This window comes from Haliotis rufescens, unplaced genomic scaffold, assembly GCF_023055435.1.
Source record: "Haliotis rufescens isolate VD_foot unplaced genomic scaffold, xgHalRufe1.0.p SCAF_2, whole genome shotgun sequence".
In the NCBI taxonomy this organism is placed as follows: domain Eukaryota; kingdom Metazoa; phylum Mollusca; class Gastropoda; order Lepetellida; family Haliotidae; genus Haliotis; species Haliotis rufescens.
Window position 1 is genome coordinate 54886326 of NW_025963890.1, and position 24280 is coordinate 54910605.

A 24280-nucleotide genomic window follows, 5' to 3' on the forward strand; every position below is an offset into this window, starting at 1 on the left:
TTAAAATTGCGAAGCACGACATGGGAACCCGTTTTAACCCCAGTGGAGGATCTTTTCGTTTCAGCGACGATTTAACCAAACATTTTATCGTCTGTTTTACGCTATTTCCGTTTTAGAAACTTAGATTTTGGTCAAGCATTGGTGATTAAACATGCCCTAAAATATTTATTTTTGAGGCCAAAGATTGAAGTGGTACGTTTTCACCAAATTCAATGGTCGACTGGAACTAAAATCGCGTCTTCATGTTAGTGAGTCACAGAGATCGCTTGAACTATCCCTGAACTCATTTGCACCAGTGGTTTTATACATGTACTTGCATGGAATTTATTGTTCATATATTTTTACGCCAGGTGATGTAAGTTTACAGTATACTTATTTAAAAAGTCCCCAAATGACTGAGGCATCCTCGTGAACATGTTAAAAATACGAGATGTTTGTTGAAACCTTGCCTTTAAGCTTTGTATAAACATGTATACATAACAATGAAGCAAACGTTTCCCAAGGTGATGCATGAAAGGACAGAATGGAAACTCAATGAAGCATTAAATCTTGCCGACTGGCGCTCTGTCTTGACGTCATAATAATCAATGACACAGTGCTTGCCGTAAAAGGCGACTATGCTTGTCGTAAGAGGCGACTAACGGGATCGGGTGGTCAGACTCGCCGACTTGGTTGATTCATGTCATCGATCCAAATTGTGTGGAGACCCGTGAAGATTCCAGGGGTAGAATAGGTCTGCAGCAACCCATACTTGCCGTAAAAGGCGACAATGCTTGTCGTAAAAGGCGACTAACGGTTGATTCATGTCATTGATTCCGATTGCGCGGATCGATGCTCATGATGTCAATCACTGGATAGTCTGGTCCAGACTCGATTATTTACAGGCCGCCGTCATATAGCTGGAATATTACTGAGTGCGGCGTTTAAAAACAAACCATCCAATCAAATCTGAGTGAATCTTTTATTTGTAAAGTTAGTGTTGGGAAAATATGTGTGTCTTAAAATATCATAAGTTGTCAATCACTGAATTTTCGGTTTCTGATTCAATTATTATACAGACAACTGTCATATTACACGAACATATCTTAGTGAGGAGCTAAACAACAAACAAACAAACACATAAGCTGCCAATTAGTTGAAACAAATACATGAAATACAACATTCATATCCTAAGGAAGAGAAAATATGGATGTCAGCTTCTTCATTATGAGGAACAAAACGTTTCGGAGAATATGCTTACTCCTTCATACTTACTCACGTATCACCTGAAGGAGTAAGTAAATACTCAAAATGTTGTCTTCCTCATAATAAAGGTGTTGACATCTGTTCCTTAAGTGTATCACTTCTAAATGACAAAGACTTGATTCACATCCTAGTTTTCCTTCTGTTGGCCCAGATTTCCATGTGCTCAATATGTTTGTTTTGTTACTGACAGTGACGACCATTCACAGCCGACTTGTATGTTTGCAAGGCTATATCTCAACAGTTATGATTAGTCACCTTAGCAATTGCACACTGCAGAGTTGAGCAGCCGCACCAATACATCAATTCCTACACGTATTGTGGTGGAGTTTCGGAACAGATGGCCTTGTAATATGTCCATCCTGATTTGCCGTATAGTTTTGCCAGTGACACAGCCACAAACTCACATGTTCCATTGAGATTGCTGCTGTCAAGGCTATTAAAGTTAAAGCCATCACATGCCCACATCATCGTACATTCAATCATGCAGGTCTTCAAGCTGCCGATGATTTCATGCCTGGGTCTGGTCGTGTGATACATCTCTGTGAAGGGCACAAAGGTGGACGGGGACCGCTGACCGAAACTGCAGTTATTTTCTGAAAGTGTCAAAGAAATAATTCGTATTTCTGTTTGCGAAACTGGTATTGATCGGCTATATGGTATTCATCAGATATTATTACATGATACAGCATGGTATTACAAAACGATTATATATCCCTAGCAAGTGTTTCAGGACAGAAATCAGTTAAATCGACGCATTTACTATCCACATTTTTTATCTGCAGTTCAGAAAGTGTCTTCGATGCAAATTATTATAATAATTTGCGTTTTCCTTATGATTATCAAATGATAGTATAAATGGTATTAACTATCTCATCTCATTATCAGTGACATTTGAGTAATAAAGTCTAAAGTGCACGTTTGTGAGATTGTTTGTCCAACTTAACAGGGCCATCCTAATGAATTAAATAGAAACTACCACTACCACAACCACCACTACTACTACTACTACTACTATTACTACTACTACTACTACTACTACTACTATAACGACTACTACTAATAATACTTCTCAAAAGAAGTTACAGAACATCCGACGTTTTTTATATGTTTGAATTTAATCTGCCATGGCTGGTCGGTATTGCAACGCTCAGCCTTCCAACTGTGGGTGTTTTTTAAAGTGTCTTCAGAAGTGGTATAATGGTACAATACTCCCTAACAATTGTTAATCTGAACAATTGACAAGTTTCAACTGTTAAACATTTGGAATATTGTTTCGCTGACCATTTATCTTTGGGTGGACTGCCACTTCACACAGAGTTAGCGTGTCGTCATGTTTCTGATGCCTCTTCTTTATCCGGACATATCGCCCCTCAACGGGATACATGCATCTGAGAGTTTCTGTAACTGCACTCCCAAATTCCCCAAAGAAGGAAAAACACATCTGACCATTTGCTGCAGGGCTCTCAACTGGATCAGCTGAGAATATTTCAATGTCAAAGTTGTGTAGACGCCAGTCTGAAACCGAAATAATGTGAAAGAATTGTGTAAGTTTTTACAAGACAATAGTTGTAAAACTGAGCACAAATACCACAAATAGACATCAGTATGATTATCATGTAGTCTTTAGTAGTAATACTCAACCTTCTTATGAGAGGCCGGTGGATGATGAAGATGAATGGAATTGGTTAAACCCCAAAAGAAATAGGAATTACCTTACTCATTTGATGTATATACAAAACGTAAATGCACAAAACCTTATTATTTATGCAAATCCTGCACAAACAATACATGGCGAGTGAGCTTTGCATTTGAAGCCCAGTTTTGGACTCAGTTCCTACCCTCGACTTACATATGAGCTTGGGAAGCGAACAAAACGAAAGTTTTACATTCCTGAATTGCAAAAGGCACCAGTTTAGCATTTGAGGTATGCATTAACAACGTTTGTTGAACATGTTGAAGTTAAGGAATTAAGCTACATTTAAACGGAGTTCAATTCTTGTCTTGGATATGTAAATTCGCAAACTAAATATTACGACCTGCAAAAGGCATCTGTTGTCTGATTTTGTCTCCCTTTGACAATAATATTGAACAGCTTGTGACTTAAGATGCGGAAGTGAACACTACTTTCATTTGAACATATGTTGCCTTTCGAAAAGTAAACAATAATAAAACATTAAAAATGAAGTAGCAAAGGCCGAAGCTCTACCCTTAATAATACTACTAACAATGCCTACCATCTTCCAAAAATCCTCAATAGCAATAAGCACTTTCAGTACTGTAGTGATTATATACAGTTTCCACAGTTTGCTCCTGAAACGAGCCTATCCCGTTTAACCTACCGTAAGTCTTTGAATAAGCGCCACTTCAAACGACGCAAAGACGGAGCCTCGAAGAGAGACATTTTAAACGATAAAAACTAAAAAAAACTATTAAAAAACGCCTACCTCGTATAAACGCTTGGTCAAAGGACATTCCGTTATAAATGCAAGCACTACACTTTTTCGAATTTTTATTGAAAACACTGATGCGAGGCATTAACCCGGGTAGGCGGGGCAGTCTAGTCTTTGAGCGTTTGCTCGTCACACCGGGGATACAATGTGTGAAGCTAATTTCTGGTGTCCCATACTGTGATGTTGCTGGAATATTGGTAAAACGGCGAAAATGGACGCGACAAAGGCCTGTCCATTATCATAAAAAATCCATGAGCATTTGTTTCTTTACTAATCAAATAGGTAATAAATGTATGGTATATGTGAACGGAATATATTGCCTGTATGTATGCTTTACTGTTTAGGAGCGCAATGTCGACCAAAAATTGTAACGTCTCATACATAAAAAATACATCGTGATATTATTCAATGTGAATGATGAAAATTTACCCTTTTCACTGAGTCCTTTGTTAACGATGGTGACCGCCTCGATGTTTATGACCTTTTGTAGATCCACCCGCCACCACAGGTGATTTAACGCTGTGGTAAATATATCGTGATGTTATTCAATGTGAATGATGGATACTCACCAAATTTGCTGAATCCTCTGTTCACGATGGTGACCGCCTCAACGTTAACGACCTTCTGCAGATCCACCCGCCACCACGGCAGTGGATGACTACTGGTTCCGGGGCTGTACGTACAAGATGAACGTTCGAAGATAAGTTCCCCATTTCCGTCCACGGCTCGACTCGGCACCCCCCCTAACGCAACAGCACTCTGGACAGCAGGTTTTCTACTGGCAACGTTGTCAAGGCAATATGCTGAATGAAAGGGATAGGTGTTTCTTGATAGTTCGGGATTTTAGACCAGTACTTCCTGTCAACACTGATATCATCAATAAAACAATTCTACATCTAATTTGGAATGTATAAGCTTTGCATATGAAGTAAAGAAGAAAAGATTACCTCACTGGTATGCATGAATATCGAAATAGGCACACATATCACGGGGCTTAATTTTCTTCACTATTTTGCCTTTTAAGCCCAATGAAATCTGCTTCTTCGGATAATTCTTTTCTAGTGTTGTGTTATATTTACAAGTCTCATTAAGTTTGGTAAATTATGTTTTCAACAGGGTTATTCCAAATTTAACACAAGGTCTCTTTGACTCATTATGATGTCATTTACAAAGGGTGTCAAACATAACTTTCGGTCGCTTTTCTGTCGTTAAAAATTCCATATTTCAGTTTAACCCTATAGTGATGTCTAATATCTTATATGTGCTCTATATTCTAGATGGATGTTAGATTTACAATGACCTTCTATAGAGGGGTTGTCAGGTTTTCACCCACAGAGGTGTCAAATATCGGAGTGAAAATCTGGTTTTGATGAGATTCTGAAAATGCTGACACTTATGTTAACATGCGAATAGTGAAAGGTCAAAACATTTGTTTTCTTATTGTGTGTCATGTGGCTAATATATGTTTAATTGCGTAATTCATTATTTCAAGATATGAACCAATCAGAGAAGATATACCATCCCCATCTTATAGCCTTAAATGCAGTCGACCTTAGACAATGTTCAGAGAAAATGATTGGATGTGTCTATTATGTACAGCAATGCCAGATTGATGTTATGGCACAATACGAGACGTTGACAGTGTTTCTAAACAACTAACTGCCAGCATCAATGAATTGGGTCTGTCTGGTATGCCACAGACGTCAAAGCAACCATGGTCACAAAAAAGGACGAAAGCCAAATGATGCATCAATTTGGAAGATGTGTTGCTTCTCATTCAGGAACCATTGGGTCTCCATAAAGTAAGACATCCTCTATGTCGTTGAAGGAAATCAAATGACTGCAGCAATAATTTTGTGATTGATGGGTCTGCAGACAGTATCGACTAGAGAGTATCGTTCTTGATATTACTCTGAAACGTTAGACCAAACCAGAAACAGACTCTCAGACAAAGACAGCATGTTGTTTATAAAGGCGTTGATGCCTTAAAATTAAGTAACATTCTTATTCCGGTTTCGGAAAATGTCCCACACTATTTCACATTTCACGCACCACCAACCGTTTCACACCATTGAATCCAAGTTGTTCAATTAAGGCAACGAGTTAAAGTAAATAGACAGGTCATGATGTAAAATCAAGTACTTGTGGCTGCCAAGACTCATCACACTGCTCCAATACAGTCATTGGTGACCGACAGTTTTTCCCCGAGGTATGAGTGACAAGTCAAATATTGTCACATATAAGGCCAGTATGTTAACCGGGAAAAGAATCTGTGAAAAACACACATCAGTACTATCACCTTTTGACCTGACTCTAAAACCTAGAATATGTCCATTCCACATTTATATTAGATTCCAACGCTCAATACATATCAATACAAAGCGAGATATATTGCTGCGTCCAGAAAAACGTAATGTACTACCAAATCTCTGTCTCAAAGATTAACGATAACCTTTGATACAATCAATGAAGGAATTCTATATATTCGCAGAAAGTATTTGAGACAGGTGTAATTAATACTATGTGGATTCTCAAAACCTCACAGGACCTGATTGACATGATTGATTAGTATAGAAAAAAACAAAGTTCAATTAATAATGCCAAAGCATTTGATTTTCAACTTGATACACCACTGTCCTGCATGGCACACTTAAGGAAACACTTAATTCCGTGATACATGGGCCATTTGTTGGTGACGATAGATATAGTTACATTTCGATATCTCAGAGGTTCAGGACAATTTGCAAAAAAGAGCAAAAGTCATCTGAATTTCACCTGAAGTTCACTGAGAGAACAATATGTAAAATGTCCTCACAAGAACATCTGTGAAAGTTGGAAATAAGACATTACGGCAGGAAGTAGGCATCCCCATGGGCACCAATTGTGCTCCCGTTCTTGTTGATCATTTGCTTAATGCATATAAATTAGAATGTCTACTTGGATTGTCAAAATCAAAACGGGTGACTTTGGCCAAGAACTCCATGAGCTCCAGGTATATCGATGATCGTTCAATAACGGTCAAATAGCCCAGTCCCTTTGAATGATCTACCCACCTGAACCAGAAATAAAAGAGTGAAACTGTCTCATTTGTTTCATATTTAGATCTATACATAAAGATTCAGCGTGATAACCAATGAAAAATAATTGTATGCCATACAGTAATTGAAGGACTTACCGCAGACAGAAGGAAAATAGTGAAGGATGAATCCCAATATTTCACAGCACAACAGCGCTGAAACATGCATCCTTCTTGTTCCGACCATCCTCTGCCTACACAAAGTGATAAGGAAAGTTAGTTTTGTTTTGACGCACTTCCAAGGTAGCGCAGTCCTGGTATTGATACGTCACTGGACCAATACAACGTTCTGTCTTTTTTTAATATTCTACAAACATACATACAATAATTGAAGTACTTGATCAATACTGTAAGTCTTGTCTGATTGGCTAAAAGTTTTACACTACATGTATAAATAAAAGATATTTCCCTAGTTAGTCTGCATCCTTTTAAACCGAGTCGCCGAGCTCAATACAATTTGTGTTCAATTTTCAGGAACAGAATCGATGAACGTTTTGTGCTACGTGTTGTCTTTTATACAAACTGGCAGAGCTGTTTACATAATCAGTTTTTTTGTCTGCCAAAGTCATATGCCATTAAAGGAAGGTTATTTTACTGCCATGTTGTTGTTGCCAACAATAGTATGCAAGGGTGATCAGAAAAGTTAAAAGGACAACTGAGGTGAAAAATGTGATCGCGATGTTGTCACGAACATAACTATTCCTAGATTCATTACCTTCTTAGAAAATGTTTAAATGTCCAAGCGAAAGTACTGAAATCACACGCTCCGTAAGTTGAAATTGTGCAGCGCGACAAACATCGGGAACTTGTTTTAACATAGGTGACTTTTTGTATCGTTTGTTTTACGCTACTTCCGTTTTACAAAATTGATTTTTGTGATTAAGCTTTCTCTAGAGAACTGTTAACGCGCATGTTGACTGGGAATTAGCTCTTGGGAGGGGATATAGAATAAAATCGACATCACTGTCAATTGCACAATGAGCGGAATCCCTGCTCTGACAACACAAACACAGCGATGGGCGGACCTTCCAGCTCAGGCATACATGAAGTGAGCGGACCTCCAGCTCACCTCAGGACGTTTCCTACGAGCGGCACATCCTGCTCGAGGTCGTCCCTACACCAGCACTTGGAATACCAAGCTTGACTAACACATATACTAATGGTAACACATATATAGTAATGAACAACAATGGACAGACAAAGAGACAATGACGTTGCTTTGGACATTGGACATATGGGCGTGATGAACCGACATAGTTCAGGGGATGATCAATTAAGGCAATAAATGCCATACTATAAAAAGCAGTAGTTAAAGGGAAGTGATATGGTAGTCCAGGCTGACTGACAGTCAAAACACAATGATATGTTGGTGAGGATTAACAACGGGGATTAGTGTCTTAAACATAATGACAATTAAGTAATGGAGACATATATATGTCATGGCTACAGGGTAATTAGCCTTTGGAGTCAAATGTACTTTAGTCGTAAATCAGTCGTTATGACAGTACTAAACTCTGCAAAATTGTTACGTTCAGTTTACCTAGCCTATAATATGAAGGGATATTGGAGCCACAGAGTGAAGTGGCAAGACTTAACCAAACCAAAGACATCTTCAAGCCAACAAGTGAATCACAAAGATTCAATGAACTATCTCCCGTTAACCATTCGTACAGGATACGAAACTCATGGTCACGAGTGGTTCTTTTCTTGCATCTGGGAATGATTGTTCATTTTAAATGTTTACGCCATGATATGCAAATTTATAGTATACTTTTTATTAGCTTCGGGAAGATCCGGGTTAGAATAGGTCTTCAGTAATCCACACTTGCCGTAAGAGGCAACTATACTTGTCGAAAGGGGCGACTAACGGGATCGGGTGGTGAAGCTCGCTAATTTGGTTGATGCATGTCAGGGTATCCCAGTTGCGTGATCGATGCTCATGACATCAATCACCGAGTTGTATGGTCCAGATTCGATTATTTACAGACCGCCGTCATATAACTAGAATATTGTTGTGTGCAGTGTTAAACAACAAACAAACAAACAAACTTATGTATATAGTCCCCAATTATTATGTTTATATGAACACAAGACATCCTTATGAACATGCATAGAATACGAGATGTCTGTTACAAGCTTGCGCTTATGCGTGTTAGCAAAATGATTCCGTCCATCCAACTGTCATTAAAGTTCACGTAACTTTGTTTTAAGTATAAATACTAAAATTGAGTTGAAGACCAAGCAAGTGTCGACACATTTGCTTGGTCTGCTGAAACAGGAATCCACTTTCTGATGCGTTTTCATAAAAACATGCATATTATATGGAACATACTTTGTTCCGTTGCAATTCTGGACAGGTTGATCGGCAGAAATATTATGACTAATCTCGAGTTTTAGCTGTTTTAAGACAAGCACGTACATGTATGTGTAATGTTTAGGCAGACAACGTGTGTTGATGACGAGATCACTCTGCACGCTGCGACAAACCCATTAACTTTTCTCTTTGCCTTTGTGCTATCCACGTAAATGGGAGACTTGCGGTACATGCCTATAAGTAATTGATGTACAGTCTAGTGGTACTAGTTGCTTTTGGTATTTATAAGTTGCATCTACACATTTCATAGAAGAAGAAAAAGAAATTGTATTTTTGTCTCACCCACCGCAGTGGATGCCCCGAGGGCTATGAGAGCCAGTAAAACACATAGTATATCACAATATAAAACATCAAGGGTTACGAGTCCAGCACAGCCTCCCCACCCTCCGGGAAATAAGAATTAATACCCCACCCCCACCACCCATCCACCTTAAAACAAAACAATATATCGCTCATCTTGCCACACACACACACACACACACCAGTATATACATACATACTCACACACACACACATACATACTTACCAGTATATACATACATACTCACACACATACATACTCACAAACATACATACATGGATGATACTGGTTGGCTCGGAGTCAGTATACTGTGTCTGAATGGGGTATTCAAGTTAAACTACGGCATGGTATCTCAGTGGACTAGCACTATAAATCGGCATCATTCCGGACTAGTGCAAGCAGCCACACACACACACGTACATGCACGTCGCTATATTATAATCTTGGACGCGACGTTAAACCCCATTTCGCCTCACCACTCTCTCTCTCTCTGTCTCTGAATTTCTGCACAGAATCATAATACTTAAAGTTACAGTTAACAGCGGCAGCCGCACTGAGTAAACTCTGCCTTAAGTCTGTATAAAAACAACAGGCAATCAGAATTTCTTTCGGTGCACAACTGTTGCAACATCGAAGTTCAGATAAAGGAATGGCGGCCTTGGAACATCTGCCTGACTCTATAAATATAAGATGTGATCCACACCTGAACTTAGTCAGTTCAGTTCTTTCATCTTTTTTTCAACTGTTTTTACATACGTGCGTGGAGAGGAACTGGGACTTATACAGTCTGCAGGTTCTTAACTTGTTGCCATTAAGTTTTCCGTTGCCATTCCAGATGTTACAATACCATTGCAGATTGTCTCTATATACCAATAATTCCTGTAAAAATATTAACATTCATCTTTAAGCTCAAATTTTATATAATAACCCATGATACATTATGCTTTTGGAATATATTCAAAGTTTTGTTAACAGGTGATTCTCTTCTGGTAGTGGGGACACGGGTGGCCCAGTCGTCTAAGGCGCCGCGATCCGTTGCGTCCATTAGGCACGCCATAAACCTATGATTGTGGGTTCGAATCCCGGCTCGACCCGATTATGTTTCCAGGTTTGTCAGCACCATACCCGTGCTCGTGGGTTTCACCGAAGTGGTAAACGTCTGAGACCTGCATCACTTCCTCCCACATTAAGCTGACACGCCGTGATATTGCTGGAATACTGTTAAAAGCTGCGTTAAACCCAACTCACTCACTCACTCTTCTGGTAGTAGACCATCTGCAGATTTTATGAATAAGCCTTTATGCGGGGAGGGTTTGTGCCAACCCATATCCCCCCTGGTGGCAAGGTTTGAGGCATTCTTCCTCACACCAAGGAAATATTTACACGCTTTGTTTTGAATGACTTGAATTCCTCTGTATTTATTTGAGTTCTTTAACCGTTTTCTTCAGATCGATAGTTGTTGCGACACATATAATTTCTTAATAGTTGTAATTAGTAATTTCCACTGATTTGGGTATAAAGTGTATATAATCTGGATCTTGTCTCTTCTCACAACAAGTACCCCACTCCAGCACAGCCAGACAGCATACGCTGGAGAGAAATTTCATCCGGGGTTATCAATGCGATATCGTCAGCGATATGCTCATTAAACTGCATGCCACATTTTAGAATAATTATTTAATTTGAAGTTTACACGATGTACGGCTTTTCCATTGGACGAGAGGTCGGTCACATGACCGCGAAATTGACGTTCATACATAAGTGTATGAACGACACAATTTGACGTTCATACGTTTTTCACGAGACAGTTTTCTTGAAATGACGTAAACACTGACGGACTACTTTCACATTCCTGGTGGAACCCCTGGGAATTCCCTTGCACGAATACACACAGAAGCGTTCTTTCTGATCATTTAGACCCTTTAATCTTAAACTCAGCTTTCAATATATATTGAGAAACGTCAGAGAGTTTGACTGCATGATCGATTACGAATATCCTATTGTGAACAAAACGAAGAAATGCACATCCGAACAATCGAAGTATCGACTCGATCCGTGTCTGGGCTGACAGTGACAGTCCACAGCAATCAATGAATTTACCTAAGTGTCTAAGTAACACATCTGTAATCAAGCTTCCACGTTCAAACAGTTTGGCCCTCACTCTATGATTTGTTTGTTTGTTGTGTAACGCCGCACTCAGCAATATTCCAGCTATATGACGGCGGTCTGTAAATAATCGAATCTGGACCAGACAGTCCAGTGATTAATGTCATGAGTATCGATCCACGTAATTGGGATCGATGATATGCATCAACCAAGTCATCACTCTTTGAAGGTTCATACTCCAATGAACTCACCAAAGTGAAAGTCAGTTATTAATTTCCTCAGCTAAGTCGTTGACATAAATTGAACATAATGTAGGAGACAATTTGCAGCCTTGTTTGACACCGAGAGTAACTGTATCTTTTTGTTCAAAGAACACTGGACATCAGAATTTAGTTCTGTGATGCATCTAAAATTCTTCCTTTGATGTCAAGTTGCATCATTAATCATCCTAAACCATAAGCAGTTACGGTTTAAAATACCGAACGCTTTCCCCGTGTCTACCAAACATACATAGGCAGACTGTGTGCTGAGTATCCTGTTATTAACGAGATGAACCAGTGGATATATATGTTCTAAACAATTTCTCTTAGGTCGAAAACCATGTTGCTCCTCGGAGAGATCACTTTCCTCGAGCCATGTCTTCAATCGTTGATTAAATGTGTCAGCGTTGTAGACTATTTTATTGTATCTACTGAGTTATTTCCAAATGTATTAGATATGTCCTTTTCACCACGCACTGATTTGAGTCGGATCACTTACCTTTAGTATGCAGTTTCAAGGATATTGTTACTGCTGGAGTATACAAGGAAAGTACTGCTTCTGTTAATATATCCTATGTTCCTAAATATAAATTCAGAACAGTTTTCATCTTATGTTAAGTATCTCAGTGAATATATTTGTAAAGTGATGTTTGAAGAATATATATATTATTGGTAGATCAAAATGTAAATGCTGCAGTATGTAAGCTCAGAGATATCACACTCTACTGTGCAAAGTCAGCTGGTGCTGTTTCTATAGGATCTTCAGGAAGACAAAGATATCAGCCTCCGTGGTTTGATAAGGAGAGCGAGTTTCTGAAGTCTGGAAAATACAGACTTTTGAATAAATTCAGAAGTTGTAAGTGTGCTTCAAACTTAAAGCAATACATATCAGCCAACGATGGTTTTAGGAAATGTTGCAACAAAAAGAAACTTAACTATGGCCTACATTTAAATGAAGAAATCAATACTGCTGCTAAACACAGTGATTGTAAACAGTTTTAGAAGACAGTGAAAAAGGTCATACAGCGACAAGTGACTTGCTGATTAACTTTAGAGATCTTCTTAATCCCTTACAAGGAACTGATAATAATGAGTTTGATTGTGTTGTGGAGGAGTTTCTGCTCTCTCCTACATATGATAACTGTAATGATTTACCCTTTTCGGATGAGCTCCTGTCAGGTAATTATATAAGATCACTGAAAGAGAGGCCTCGGACGCTATCAGTAACCTGAATGGATGTATTTTTTCCTATTCTGTAAATGGCTTGCAGAAACAGTTAAATGTGTTCCAGAGTTACACTTCAAAATGGAGCCTTGAAGTAAATCTGAATACAACCAATGTTGTAGTTTTTGAAAAGGTGGTATTGTTGCAAAACATGAAAAGTGGTTTCTTTGTTCGTCTGCCTTGAGTGTAGTCACTTACTATAAATATTTAGGTCTTATGTTCTCCTCTAGATTGTCATAGTCTATGGCATGTAAGCAATTAGCTGCTCAGCCATTATGTCTAAGTAAGGATAAGAATTTATGGATGAACAACTTCTTTATTACAATTAAGAGTTCATCCATAATTTCTTATCCTTACTTATCACTCCAACTTCTAAATGCCTATCAAAGAAGCCATTATGCCTCTTTATAATTTATTCAGGAAAAACAGTCGTGTGTCTTTTTTCACAGCATGTGCTATAATTGTAATACGGCCAATAGATAATTCTGTTGAGAAATAATGACAAAGTTTGTTATGACGTCACGGTCTAAATCTGAACGTGACCCGGCTTCCACCATAATACCTCAATGACCCGAACTAATTCACTGTCAATTCTTTTTAATTCAACAACAAATAACTATCGTTGCAACGATAGTTTAATGATAATCAATTATAGTGAGTGAGTCAGTGAGTGAGTTTATATTTAAAGTCACATCGGCAATATTTCAGCTATATCGTTACTTGCACAAGTAATAGCATATATAAAAAAACTGTCGTCAAAGGACAGTACAACAACTAGCAATATATCACTGATTATAACTTTAAAACTAGTTTTAGAACATTAAAATGATTGGATTATGACAGACGAAACATCGTAAAAACAGGCTATTGATCACCAACAACTAAAGTTAGGCCACCATACCGGGGACCATGGGGACTTACAGTACCTTTAATCAATTATATAATACCACGCAAATACATATGATGAGATCGACAAGCAGTTTGAGGAAACAATGCGTGACGTAGATCAGGTGACTGCTTAATTTATTAACAAACTGTCATACCATCAACAACCAATCAAGGCAAGTTAGCATTAAAGCATAGACCCTGTCAATCAAGGCAATAGTCGCGAAACCTAACTCCAAAGCATACCGAATTAACACTACTTAACAACATCAACGTATTGAACATGTTTCTCAGTGAACGTCGACATGTATACAAAGGAAAACAATTCCAAACTAGCGTGTAAATATAAGCTGCACCTGTGTTATCACAAAAAACTCGCAGACACCTTCCGTATTATCATGACACAATTAATATCAAAGGCATATTTTTTACACTTCTTTCAGCACCGGCTCGGATGAAAATACTGGCTACCGTATCCATAGTTAGGTGGATCCCTATCTCGATTAACACCATATCTGACGTGACATCTGTAATGCTTTCTTCGTGTTTTCGAAGCGTCGATTTAAATCTCACAGATGAACAAAATGAATGACAATATTTGAAGGTAAAATGGATTATTTATATGAAATAGACCTCTCTTGCGCGCCATTTGGCCAGGTATGTTCATGGACTACAAAGACCGAAGCGCAGCTTACAATAATCCCTACCTGTGATCGCTTTGTGCAAATGGACAGCGAGATGAGTGAGTGAGTGAGTGAGTGAGTGAGTGAGTGAGTGAGTATGATTTTACGCCGCTTTTAGCAATATTCCAGCAATATCACGGCGGGGGACACCAGACATGGGCTTCACACATTGTACCAACATCGGGAATCGAACCCGGGTCTTCGGCGTGATGAACGAACGCTTAAAGGGGCACTGATCTAACGCAATTCCCCGGGACTGGTTGTTGCCTTTGTTATTGTTTTTTCCCCAGTGAGTACCCGGATGTATAGCAGAAATCTAGACTAGTTCGCGGCCTCTGCTGCGCCATTCGTAAGCGCATTAGTCACTTGTATGGGTAGTAATAAGGGCGTATGGTCACATTGATCAACAAAAGGAAATACAGTTTTCGAGATAATAAGGAAATGTAGGTATCTTTGTGGGTAGCATCGGTAATGGTGACGAAGTTTTGATAAGACACTTGCTTGGTAATTTTGCGATTTTCGTTTACACTATTTTGACTTGCAACACAAAGTAAATATTTCACCTGAGCATTGCTTTTATATAGTGTGTATATTTTTTTACTGTCAAAATGTGTAACATTTTCAAATTTATTAAACGCCTAAATATTCAGTTATTTTACAAAGTGACTGAAAAACATTTCCATCTGTATTATTATGATAACGAATTCCAAACATTTTGATGTTTAATGTCATCACCAAGAGACTGAAAATGTTACGTTGAAAAGTACATTTCTATGTTGTTTGGCTTCTAATCCTACATAATAATCAGTTGTGATGTTTGTAGGCCCTTTTAATCGTCTTAATCAATTTGGACAGATTTTTTAGTCAAAATGACTGAAATATTTACACATTTTATAAATTGCCTGAGAGAATCACGTTTTACAAATTGACGGTAATATATACACGCTTAAAAAGGAAAAGGCCTGTGAAAACAACGTCTATCGCGCATTGAAGAATTTCCAAACCAAGACATAGAGAAACAAGGACGAATCGGTTCAATGTTACAGCAAATGTAGGAAAACAAAATGCAAATACCATAATTACAACCTACCAAATTTATGTGTATAAATTTTAGGCAGCTTCCTTGTTCGGGGAATGTATCCATGAATATCCACACAAAGGAACAATATCCCACTCGTCTGCAGCTGTACAAAAAACCTTATTCGATGTCACGTGTCTCTGTAACAATCACATATTTTTTAAAATATATATCGTTTGGGGATATTTTAACCCGTGTCTGTTTCTCAACTGATCACTTGGATTGTTTCAGGTGTTTCACATAGGTGTCAAGTCTCAAGGGTCAGCTGAGAAAGCCCACGTGACAACTATTTTCATAACGTCCACAGTTCCTAAAAAATCCATTGAGTGATAGATAACAATGATCAATCAATCAACGTATTGTCAGTTAACCCTTTGAACAAAGTATGTTGTTTTAACATCGGCACTTCACGCCATGATATGAGTGTATTCCCTTTGTTTTAGTAAACCTAGACATGTAAACACTCACTTTTGACATATCCACTGTGCAAAATAACAGTGATTAATCAATCAACGTATTTTCTGTTAATCCTTTGATGACTAGGAACGATCCGTTGATTTACAAAAAAAAGTAAATCAACTGATCATACACCTCTTGCTGGTCTGCCACGTGCATATTACATAACACACATTTCACCTCACTTCAAACCTGGATTTAGATTGAATAATTACCCCAGACACAATAAATGCCAAATGGGAACCTTTGTCAGGTAATCTAAGTGGTGCTACCACTAATTGTACCTGTAATAAATTCATTAAGTGAGCCTCAAGTGAATGACGACAAATACACAAGTGTAGGGGTTATACGAGAAAACGTAGATGACAACAAGGGAGTAGATATCGTATTATCGACGCAATCCGAAATCCAAAAATGCTTTCACTGCATGGATACTTTTTTTTAGTATTAAACTATAACCATCTGGGGTATTTCCAAATGACGACATCCGATGAGCTCCGCGGTGTCCTCCCATTAGTTAGACGTCCCAATAGTTAGACAGCTTATAACAACACTTTAAACGGTTGAGTGCACACTAACCCTTATGCTTGTTACCTCAGACTTTAAAATGGAATAGTCTAGATAAGATCTGACAAACAAAGCAAAGCAGCTTTAAATAGATACTTTAATATTATACTTAACATTTAATGACACTTTACATTTGATAAATTATATACAGTTTGGTGAAATGATGGCATCGCTGGGATGCTGGCTTCATCTACTTGAGTGACTTGCTCCTCTAGAACAGAACAGAACTTTATTACGCTCAGCCCGAGATCCTCGGCATAGGAGGTACAAACTGACAGCAAAATACACATTATAATTGCGGATTGTGGTTAGCCGGAAGATTTTACAATTTGCATTACATATTTACAGAATTTACTAAGGTTTTTTAATACAGATATCTCTTTACAAGTGAAAAGTCTTTGAAATTTAATCATATTAGGTCTTTTAGAATATGTAGGTGGGATATACAAAATTCTTTCTTTAGTAAAATATGGACATTTAAAAATATAGTGAAATTCATCTCCAATATCATCAATAAAAGGCAGTTTACATTTTCTTTCACAAATAGGTATCCCATTCCATCTTCCTTTTTCAATTGGTAAGTGGTGGCATGAAGTACGAAATAAAAGTAGAGGGATAGCTTTATTTAGGGGTAGGGACGTCAGATAATTTTCTAATTCAAATTGTGGTTTCAAGAGAGAATAGACTACACTTTCCTCGTGCAATGCCTGCATCTGTGTGGTTTCTTCTCGCGCTCTTTTACGAAGATTGCTGACAAAGTTCACTCTGGTTTCATCTTCAGGCGGATGGTTATGTTCCGACTGATTGCAAAGAAAGTCACCGACAGTCGTACATTTCCCATTGCACGTCTTGACGACACATCTCGAATGTGAGCAGGTTTGCCTCTCGCGGTTTCTGTTGTAAATATATCCATCTAATATCAACTGCTCACTTCCACGCCGAGAGATGATGTACTCTACTTTCCTTAAACCATCCATATCGATACTGATAATGATACGTACCCCAAGATCATTTTTATTTCTTTGATGAGTACGTAATCTAAACTCAACTCCTTCAACTGATCATACAGTAAGACAATTAAGCTACTCCATAGTTTACACAGTAAATCTCATGCCTATTGAACCTGTGCTGAGAGTAAGGTAATTTAGGTTAATTAAACGAAATTATAACATTTATACTCCCTAAACTGTGAGTCCCCTATCCCTACTCAGTACTTTAATCTAATTAGGACTGATCCATTACACCTGTAGGTATATTCCCTCTTTGCCTAAATAGAAATGTCTAACAATTGGGACGTCTAACTAATGGGACGTCTAACTAATGGGATATAACCAGCTCCGCCGTTCTTTTTGTCTGTTTGTTTAGGTTGAAGAAATTAATTAACATGCGCCCTTTGTCGAAATCTTTATAGATCCCGGTTAACCAATCAGTGTTTATGCAAAAATGCGTAAAACAAATATTGCCTCCAGCCTCCAAGTTTATTTAGCTGTCCTTGCAGACGGAAGCCCAGTCTCTGGTCACGCTAAGTTGCGTTGCGTATCATCCGGGTACTCACGGGGAAAAAACAATAACAAAGGCAACAACCAGTCCGGGGAATTCCGTTAGATCAGTGCCCCTTTAAACCACTAGGCTCCCCGACCGCCCCTGGACAGCGAGATGGAGCCATAGGCTGGATTTACAAGCATTGTAAACATAATTTCCTTTTGTGCAAGTGAGTAAGTTGTAAGGTAATTATCACAACTTGGATGGTAATTCGCTCTCATTTCATTGCGATGAAAGTTGTCCGTCTTGGTTTGCGTATTGATCTGCATTCACTGGGAATGACAATTAATTGTACTGAATCATGTCGTCACTTACCGAAGAGTTCGGTATTTTGACTGTCATTATCATTGAACGAAAAGAATGAACATGTCGTTAAGTAAAACTTGGACAATCAAGCCAATTAACGCGTACGTCTTTCGACTAATGGGTAACCAGAAAAGTAATATACTTATCGGAGATGTTTTTTGATCTCACACAAGTTATATTTTTTGTGGGAACCAGTTTTGGATAATAAATACCAGTATGGTTTGACAATACAGACTGATTAAAATAGTTTCTTTATTTGGCTAGTCATAATGAAACTATCCTCTGCTGCTCTCATTCCTGTATGTAGATATGGGATCCGTGAAGATCTTGGGTAGAATAGGTCTTCAGCAACCCGTGCTTGCCGTAAAAGGCGACTATGCTTGTCGTAAAAGGCGACTATGCTTGTCGAATGAGACGACTAACGGGATCGGGTTGCAACGCTCGCTTACTTGGTTGAAGCATGTCATCGATCCCAATTGCTTGGATCGATGCTCATGTCAATCACTGGATTGTCTGGTCCACGCTCGATTATTTACAGACCGCCGTCATATCGCTTGAATATTGCTGAGTAATAACAAAACAACCAATGTAGATATGGTACATAAGATGTAAAAAGTAATAAACTGGGGTGAAATGTAATGACTGCTGTCGTAAGTTGTGATGAATTCTCCTGTTCCTTCAGATTCTGGAGCACTTGTACATCCACTGTTTGTTCGACTTCAACACAGCCCATTTTGACGCCAGTGACATTTATTGCCTTTGTTCTTATTCATGCCGAGAGTTGGTGCGGTAAGTTATAATAAATTCTAACAAAACAAATGCAATAACCTCCCATTCATTCAGGCTCTGACGAACTTCGATTTCCACTGCTTGTTCAACCTCCATTTGTTGAAATAAATAACTGAAACCGAGTCTTTTCCTCTTTTGTTCTCGCTCATGCAAGTGGCAAGTGTCTCGTATTTAGGAATGGCAGCAGATGAGGGATTGGTACATGCTTCTGTTACAGTGCAATGTACTTTATCCAAAAAATGATCACTGTTATAGATGAATATCTACACAGCTAATTGCGAAGACGGGTCCACCCGTGTTCCCGGGTGCATTTTTAAGGCCATATCTTATTTACCTTCATTTTATTGATCTAACATATCCCATGCCTTTACGTCAACCCACGATTACATCGTAAACATGATGATGTAAGGGAGGTAACTCTAAACCCGGAAGTATTTCTATAAATAGAACGCATATGTTAAAGGGGCACTGATCCAACGCAATTCCCCGGGACAGGTTGTTGCCTTTGTTATTGTTTTTTTTTGTGGTACCCGGATGAAATCGCAGAAATCTCGACTAGTTCGCGACCTGTGCTGTGCCACCCGTAAAGCGCACAATCAGCTAATTGAGCAGCGCCACCAAGCACCTGGACTTACTTTCGCGCTGGCTATGGGGCGAATGCGAACGACAGAATCGGCAAAAAAGGAGAAGATTGGAAGAGGGTAGAAAGAGGAACGTCACTAGAATCTGTTTAGGACTGCACCACGATCGATGGAACGACATGCGAGAAAGCACTGGATCAGGCAACAGCGAATTCATCAAACATCTGCTCGATGTTCATGATCAATTCTGCGCCTGCAGCAAGTAAGTATTTCCTAATCACTCTACATTATCAAACGATAAGTCAACACAAAGTTTAGAAATTGCTATTTTTGTGCCTATTTACGCTGCTTTTTCATAGTTTAGTAATGTTATGATTATACTCTGTAAACAAAGTAGCTTCCCGAAACCCGCCCTCCAAATTACCTGAATGGGAGATACGAAGTGTTTGTTTATAGTCGGTTTTTAAACATTGTCACATGTTTTAGTTCCCAGGCAATGGATACAGCTGATCATGAAGTGACTGGCGATATCAGCATCGGGAACACCGCCACTTCCTTGTACGCCTGGACTTTCTTTTAGTACTCCTGTTTGTGGTCACGTTGACACTCCAAGTCCATCTCGTTTTGGTATGTAAACGTTTGTTCATGTACGTTTCAAAATTATATTTTTGCGTGGGAATGAATGATAGAAGTATGATTATTTATTAAATTATTTAGTAATATTATTTCTCAAATGGTACAAAAGCAAAATAGGTATGTTTTTAAAAATAGTTTGTATATTTTCTCCAAGCTTCCTAATTTAGGTTGAAAGGTATATAGTGACACTTTGTTTCGAAATCAAATTGTTGCATTGTCAGCAAACCTGCCCATTGTGTATTGCTGGCTTGCTTACAGCTTATATTGGTCGCAAGGATACATGCTTCTGTATGCAGTCTTATGTACCTGACTGCTTTCTTGTGATATTCTTGCCTGTGTGGCCCATATACAATAACAATGAATTGTACAGATTAAAATATTGTTAATTGACCGGAAATAGGATATACTTATGAAATAATGTGCATGTGCACTTGTAAGTGATTGTACGTGAGAATTTCATGTGTTATCAGGGCTACTTTTGGAGAGGACATTGACAACATCTCGGCATTAGAGGAAGATCTTCTAAACTTGCCCGAATTTGCCACAGATGATGATGACTTCCCCGACACTTCTGAGCCACTGCTTGAACTCATCTCCACACCGAAGTTTATTGGTTACCCGAGTCCGATCATGGAGTTGGTGAAACTGAAAGCCGGTGACACTTGTACAAGACCATACTGTGTTAGTCCGCTCATGTTCACAGACAAGATGTATGGCACTGCCTTGGTTGTACGATGGGATTGCACTTCTGGTTACTCGTGTGGATCCTGGGCCTCACAACCAAAGAGGATGTTTTGTGGAAATCTCCAGCTGTCGACCAGTATCCTCTTCAGTGGCAACTCCTACATGAAGATTCCTAAACCTTGGAATTATTGGCGAGCCAACTTTCTACCAGGTATTATATGAGGACAATAGAATAAATTGACATCCTGTTGAAACTCTAAGACATTAATATTTATTCATTTAGTAAGTAATGAAATAAAAGTACCTTGGTGCTTAGGTACATGTTGACATTCATACATATTTGTTGAAAAATATTTTCCTGTATTACTAAGACACAGGTTAGCTACTTCCTGCAAATACTGCTGCGACCAAAATACAAATAAGTAGTTGATAATGAAATATGCTTTCATTTTAGGTTCAAAGACTATAATAGGGTACATGGTGTGAAGCCCATTTTCCCGTGTGCCCCATGGAATACTGCTAAAAGCGGCATAAAAAACATAGTCACTCCCAGCAGGAACAGACTCTTTGCAGACTTTCTGTCTGGTACAACTAAAAACAACCCATTTTGCTCTGTTTGGGGCATGCCAGTTACAAAAAGGTGTACTTCGACACAGTCTAAAAGTACTGACCGTCCGCATATTCATCATCAAGGATATGTTGAAGTGGTATTATAATTACTGGAAGGTGAGATAGGTGTTTCGCTGTGGAAGGACTCGCTGAAGGTTGAGACTGTGACTCCGCGATTCCAACAGTGCTTTGGTTTTCACCCAATGAACGCCACCTCCACTTTCTGAAGCACTTCCCACAAGGTCAGACATGTCTTTACCAGCCATGTGTTTACCATGGGGACTTTGTGCACTAAAAACCTAGGTTGTTCCAAAACAAGGATTTCGCACTCAGCAATATTCCAGCTATATGACGGCGGTCTGTAAATTAACGAGTCTGGACCAGACAATCCAGTGATTTGAAACATGAGCATCGATCCACGCAATTGGGATCGATGACATGCATCAACCAAGTCAGCGAGCCTGACCACCTGATCCCGTTAGTCGCCTCTTACGACAAGCATAGTCGCCTTTTACGGCAAGCATGGGTTGCTGAAGACCAACGCATGTATCTGACCGCCTACTTTAGCAAACTCCGCTAAAACAGGAGAAAGGTTTACATACATTATTAGAAGCAAGTAAAGGCATGCAAAACAGAACATTGGTGCTTATGGTGAGTGTATAGGTCATCAGGGTGAAAGTTGCTTTTGTTAAGTTAGTATACGTAGTTATATAAGTGCTGGAGTTAATCTAAATTAAATTGTTTTTTTATACTTCTCAAGTAATATAGTTTGAAACAGAACGTGCTGAAACCGAAACAAGACAATTAAAATTCTTTACGGAAATATTTATAAATAACTACAAAATCAACTCGGCCATATAGAGTAGAGTATTGGAAAGTTCTTGTTTCTTTTAATTAAGTTATGCTCACGATACAATGCATTCCGTATAACCACCAAAGTGCATTATCGTTTTTCTTCAATTACTCATACTGACCACTGCCATGATATTATTATACTGGCATTGAATAGTGTACTACCACTCTGTTGTGTACTGCCATTGTAATTGCTGTGCAGTATTTGGTACAGATTTGTAAAACTAGTTAATTTTATAATACAATTGTTGATTGAATACCGCTTGTTGGTTGTTAGTTGGTTTCAAACTGGGCCTTACGTACAGATATCTTTTGAACGTAGGTGCATTGTAGAAGCTGTAATATCAGTGAAGACAGAGTTGACTGACTTATAGATTTGTAAAAAATGAAAGCAAATGCCACCTGATGTTCACTTATAAGTGAAATGCTGAACTTCCTCGTTGATAACATCTTTGTAAAATTTTGGGGAAAGAAGTTTAGGCAAGAAGTAGGCATCACAATGGGCACCAGTTATGCTTTCTTTCTTGCTGAACCTTTTTCTTAATGCATCTGAATCGGAATTTCAGCTTGAAACAAGGTAATTTGTCCAAGACGTTTAATTAAAGCGTCAGGCATATCAACAATATGATATCGTTTAAAAACCATTATATAACCAACTCCCTCCCACTTATTTACTCATTTTAACACCAAGAAATGAGATTAATCTGTTTCGTATTTATATCTATGCATAAAGATTCGCTCTACACAGGACTGTATTACAAAATGAATTACTTCAACTTTCCAATAGTCAACTCTCAATTTATGCCAAGCCATATTCATGCAGCTCCAGCCCATGGTGTTTACATTTCACAATCGAGCATGCTCCCTCTACCAAGATTTAAAAGAGAATCATACGACTCAGAAGTTGCTTGATCAAGGATTCGTCATACAAGGCCTCAGTAAAGCTTTCAAAAAGTTTTATTGTAGACATATGCAGAATAAATTTATAAAACTTAACGCATCAGTCCAAAAGGATGTCCCTATTTTAACTTGTATGATCCCATGTTTTTCAGATGAACACTTTGACTTGACTTTGCATGTGTTTGTGACGGGTGCCACCGGTGGGGCAGGATATGCTCACCGTTTCGCGAACACCTGCCATCATCTCTATTTGATAGTGATTCATAAACACATACTCAATGTATTCTTGGAATCGTACAATCATATTTCTTATGAATATGGAAAGGGTTTGGTCGCTTTTCTTTATAGATTTCAATCTCTTTATTATTTCAATGCCAGGTTTCGGTAAAGGTGCTAGTACTTTAATCAAGCAAGAGATGCATAACTGGGAAGGCAATGTTATGCGGCAATATTACACATTGATAAACAACAACAAAACACGGTGACAAAGGATGATGGCAAACAGTATCATTACCGACATGCCTCCAATAAGTCAATGAGGCTGAAACAATATTAGGATATGAGAAAATGCAGTTTTTCATTCAGTTATAAAATGTTAAGAAAAACATGTTCACTGAATTAATACAAATATTTAAATATATTCGACACTCAGAAATGACCATAACTTTAAGTTAGT

The 24280-nt window shown here is 38.5% G+C and overlaps 1 protein-coding gene and 1 long non-coding RNA gene across 2 annotated transcripts; one reads left to right on the forward strand and one right to left on the reverse strand.

The window, feature by feature from the left end:
• Positions 1-1034: 1034 nt before the first annotated feature.
• Positions 1035-6949, reverse strand: LOC124129044 (fucolectin-like). Its single transcript, XM_046492514.2, has 4 exons — positions 6871-6949; positions 4265-4498; positions 2527-2760; positions 1035-1838 (listed from the first exon to the last, which is right to left on the reverse strand). The coding sequence occupies exons 1-4, from the start codon at positions 6938-6940 to the stop codon at positions 1552-1554; spliced, it is 825 nt and encodes a 274-aa protein (XP_046348470.2). The 5' UTR covers positions 6941-6949; the 3' UTR covers positions 1035-1551.
• Positions 6950-19804: 12855 nt separating this feature from the next.
• On the forward strand, positions 19805-21445 carry LOC124129045. The gene is made up of 3 exons (XR_006860341.1): positions 19805-20185; positions 20410-20550; positions 21030-21445. It is a non-coding gene; the product is annotated as an uncharacterized LOC124129045 (long non-coding RNA).
• Positions 21446-24280: the final 2835 nt, after the last annotated feature.

Coding starts and splice junctions, on each gene's coding strand:
- LOC124129044 (XM_046492514.2), bottom strand. CDS start 6,940: ATGCATGTTTCAGCGCTGTTGTGCTGTGAAATATTGGGATTCATCCTT. Junction 4,499..6,870: donor CTATTTTCCTTCTGTCTGCG/GTAAGTCCTTCA, acceptor CCTTTCATTCAG/CATATTGCCTTGACAACGTT. Junction 2,761..4,264: donor CAGAGGATTCAGCAAATTTG/GTGAGTATCCAT, acceptor TTTCGGTTTCAG/ACTGGCGTCTACACAACTTT.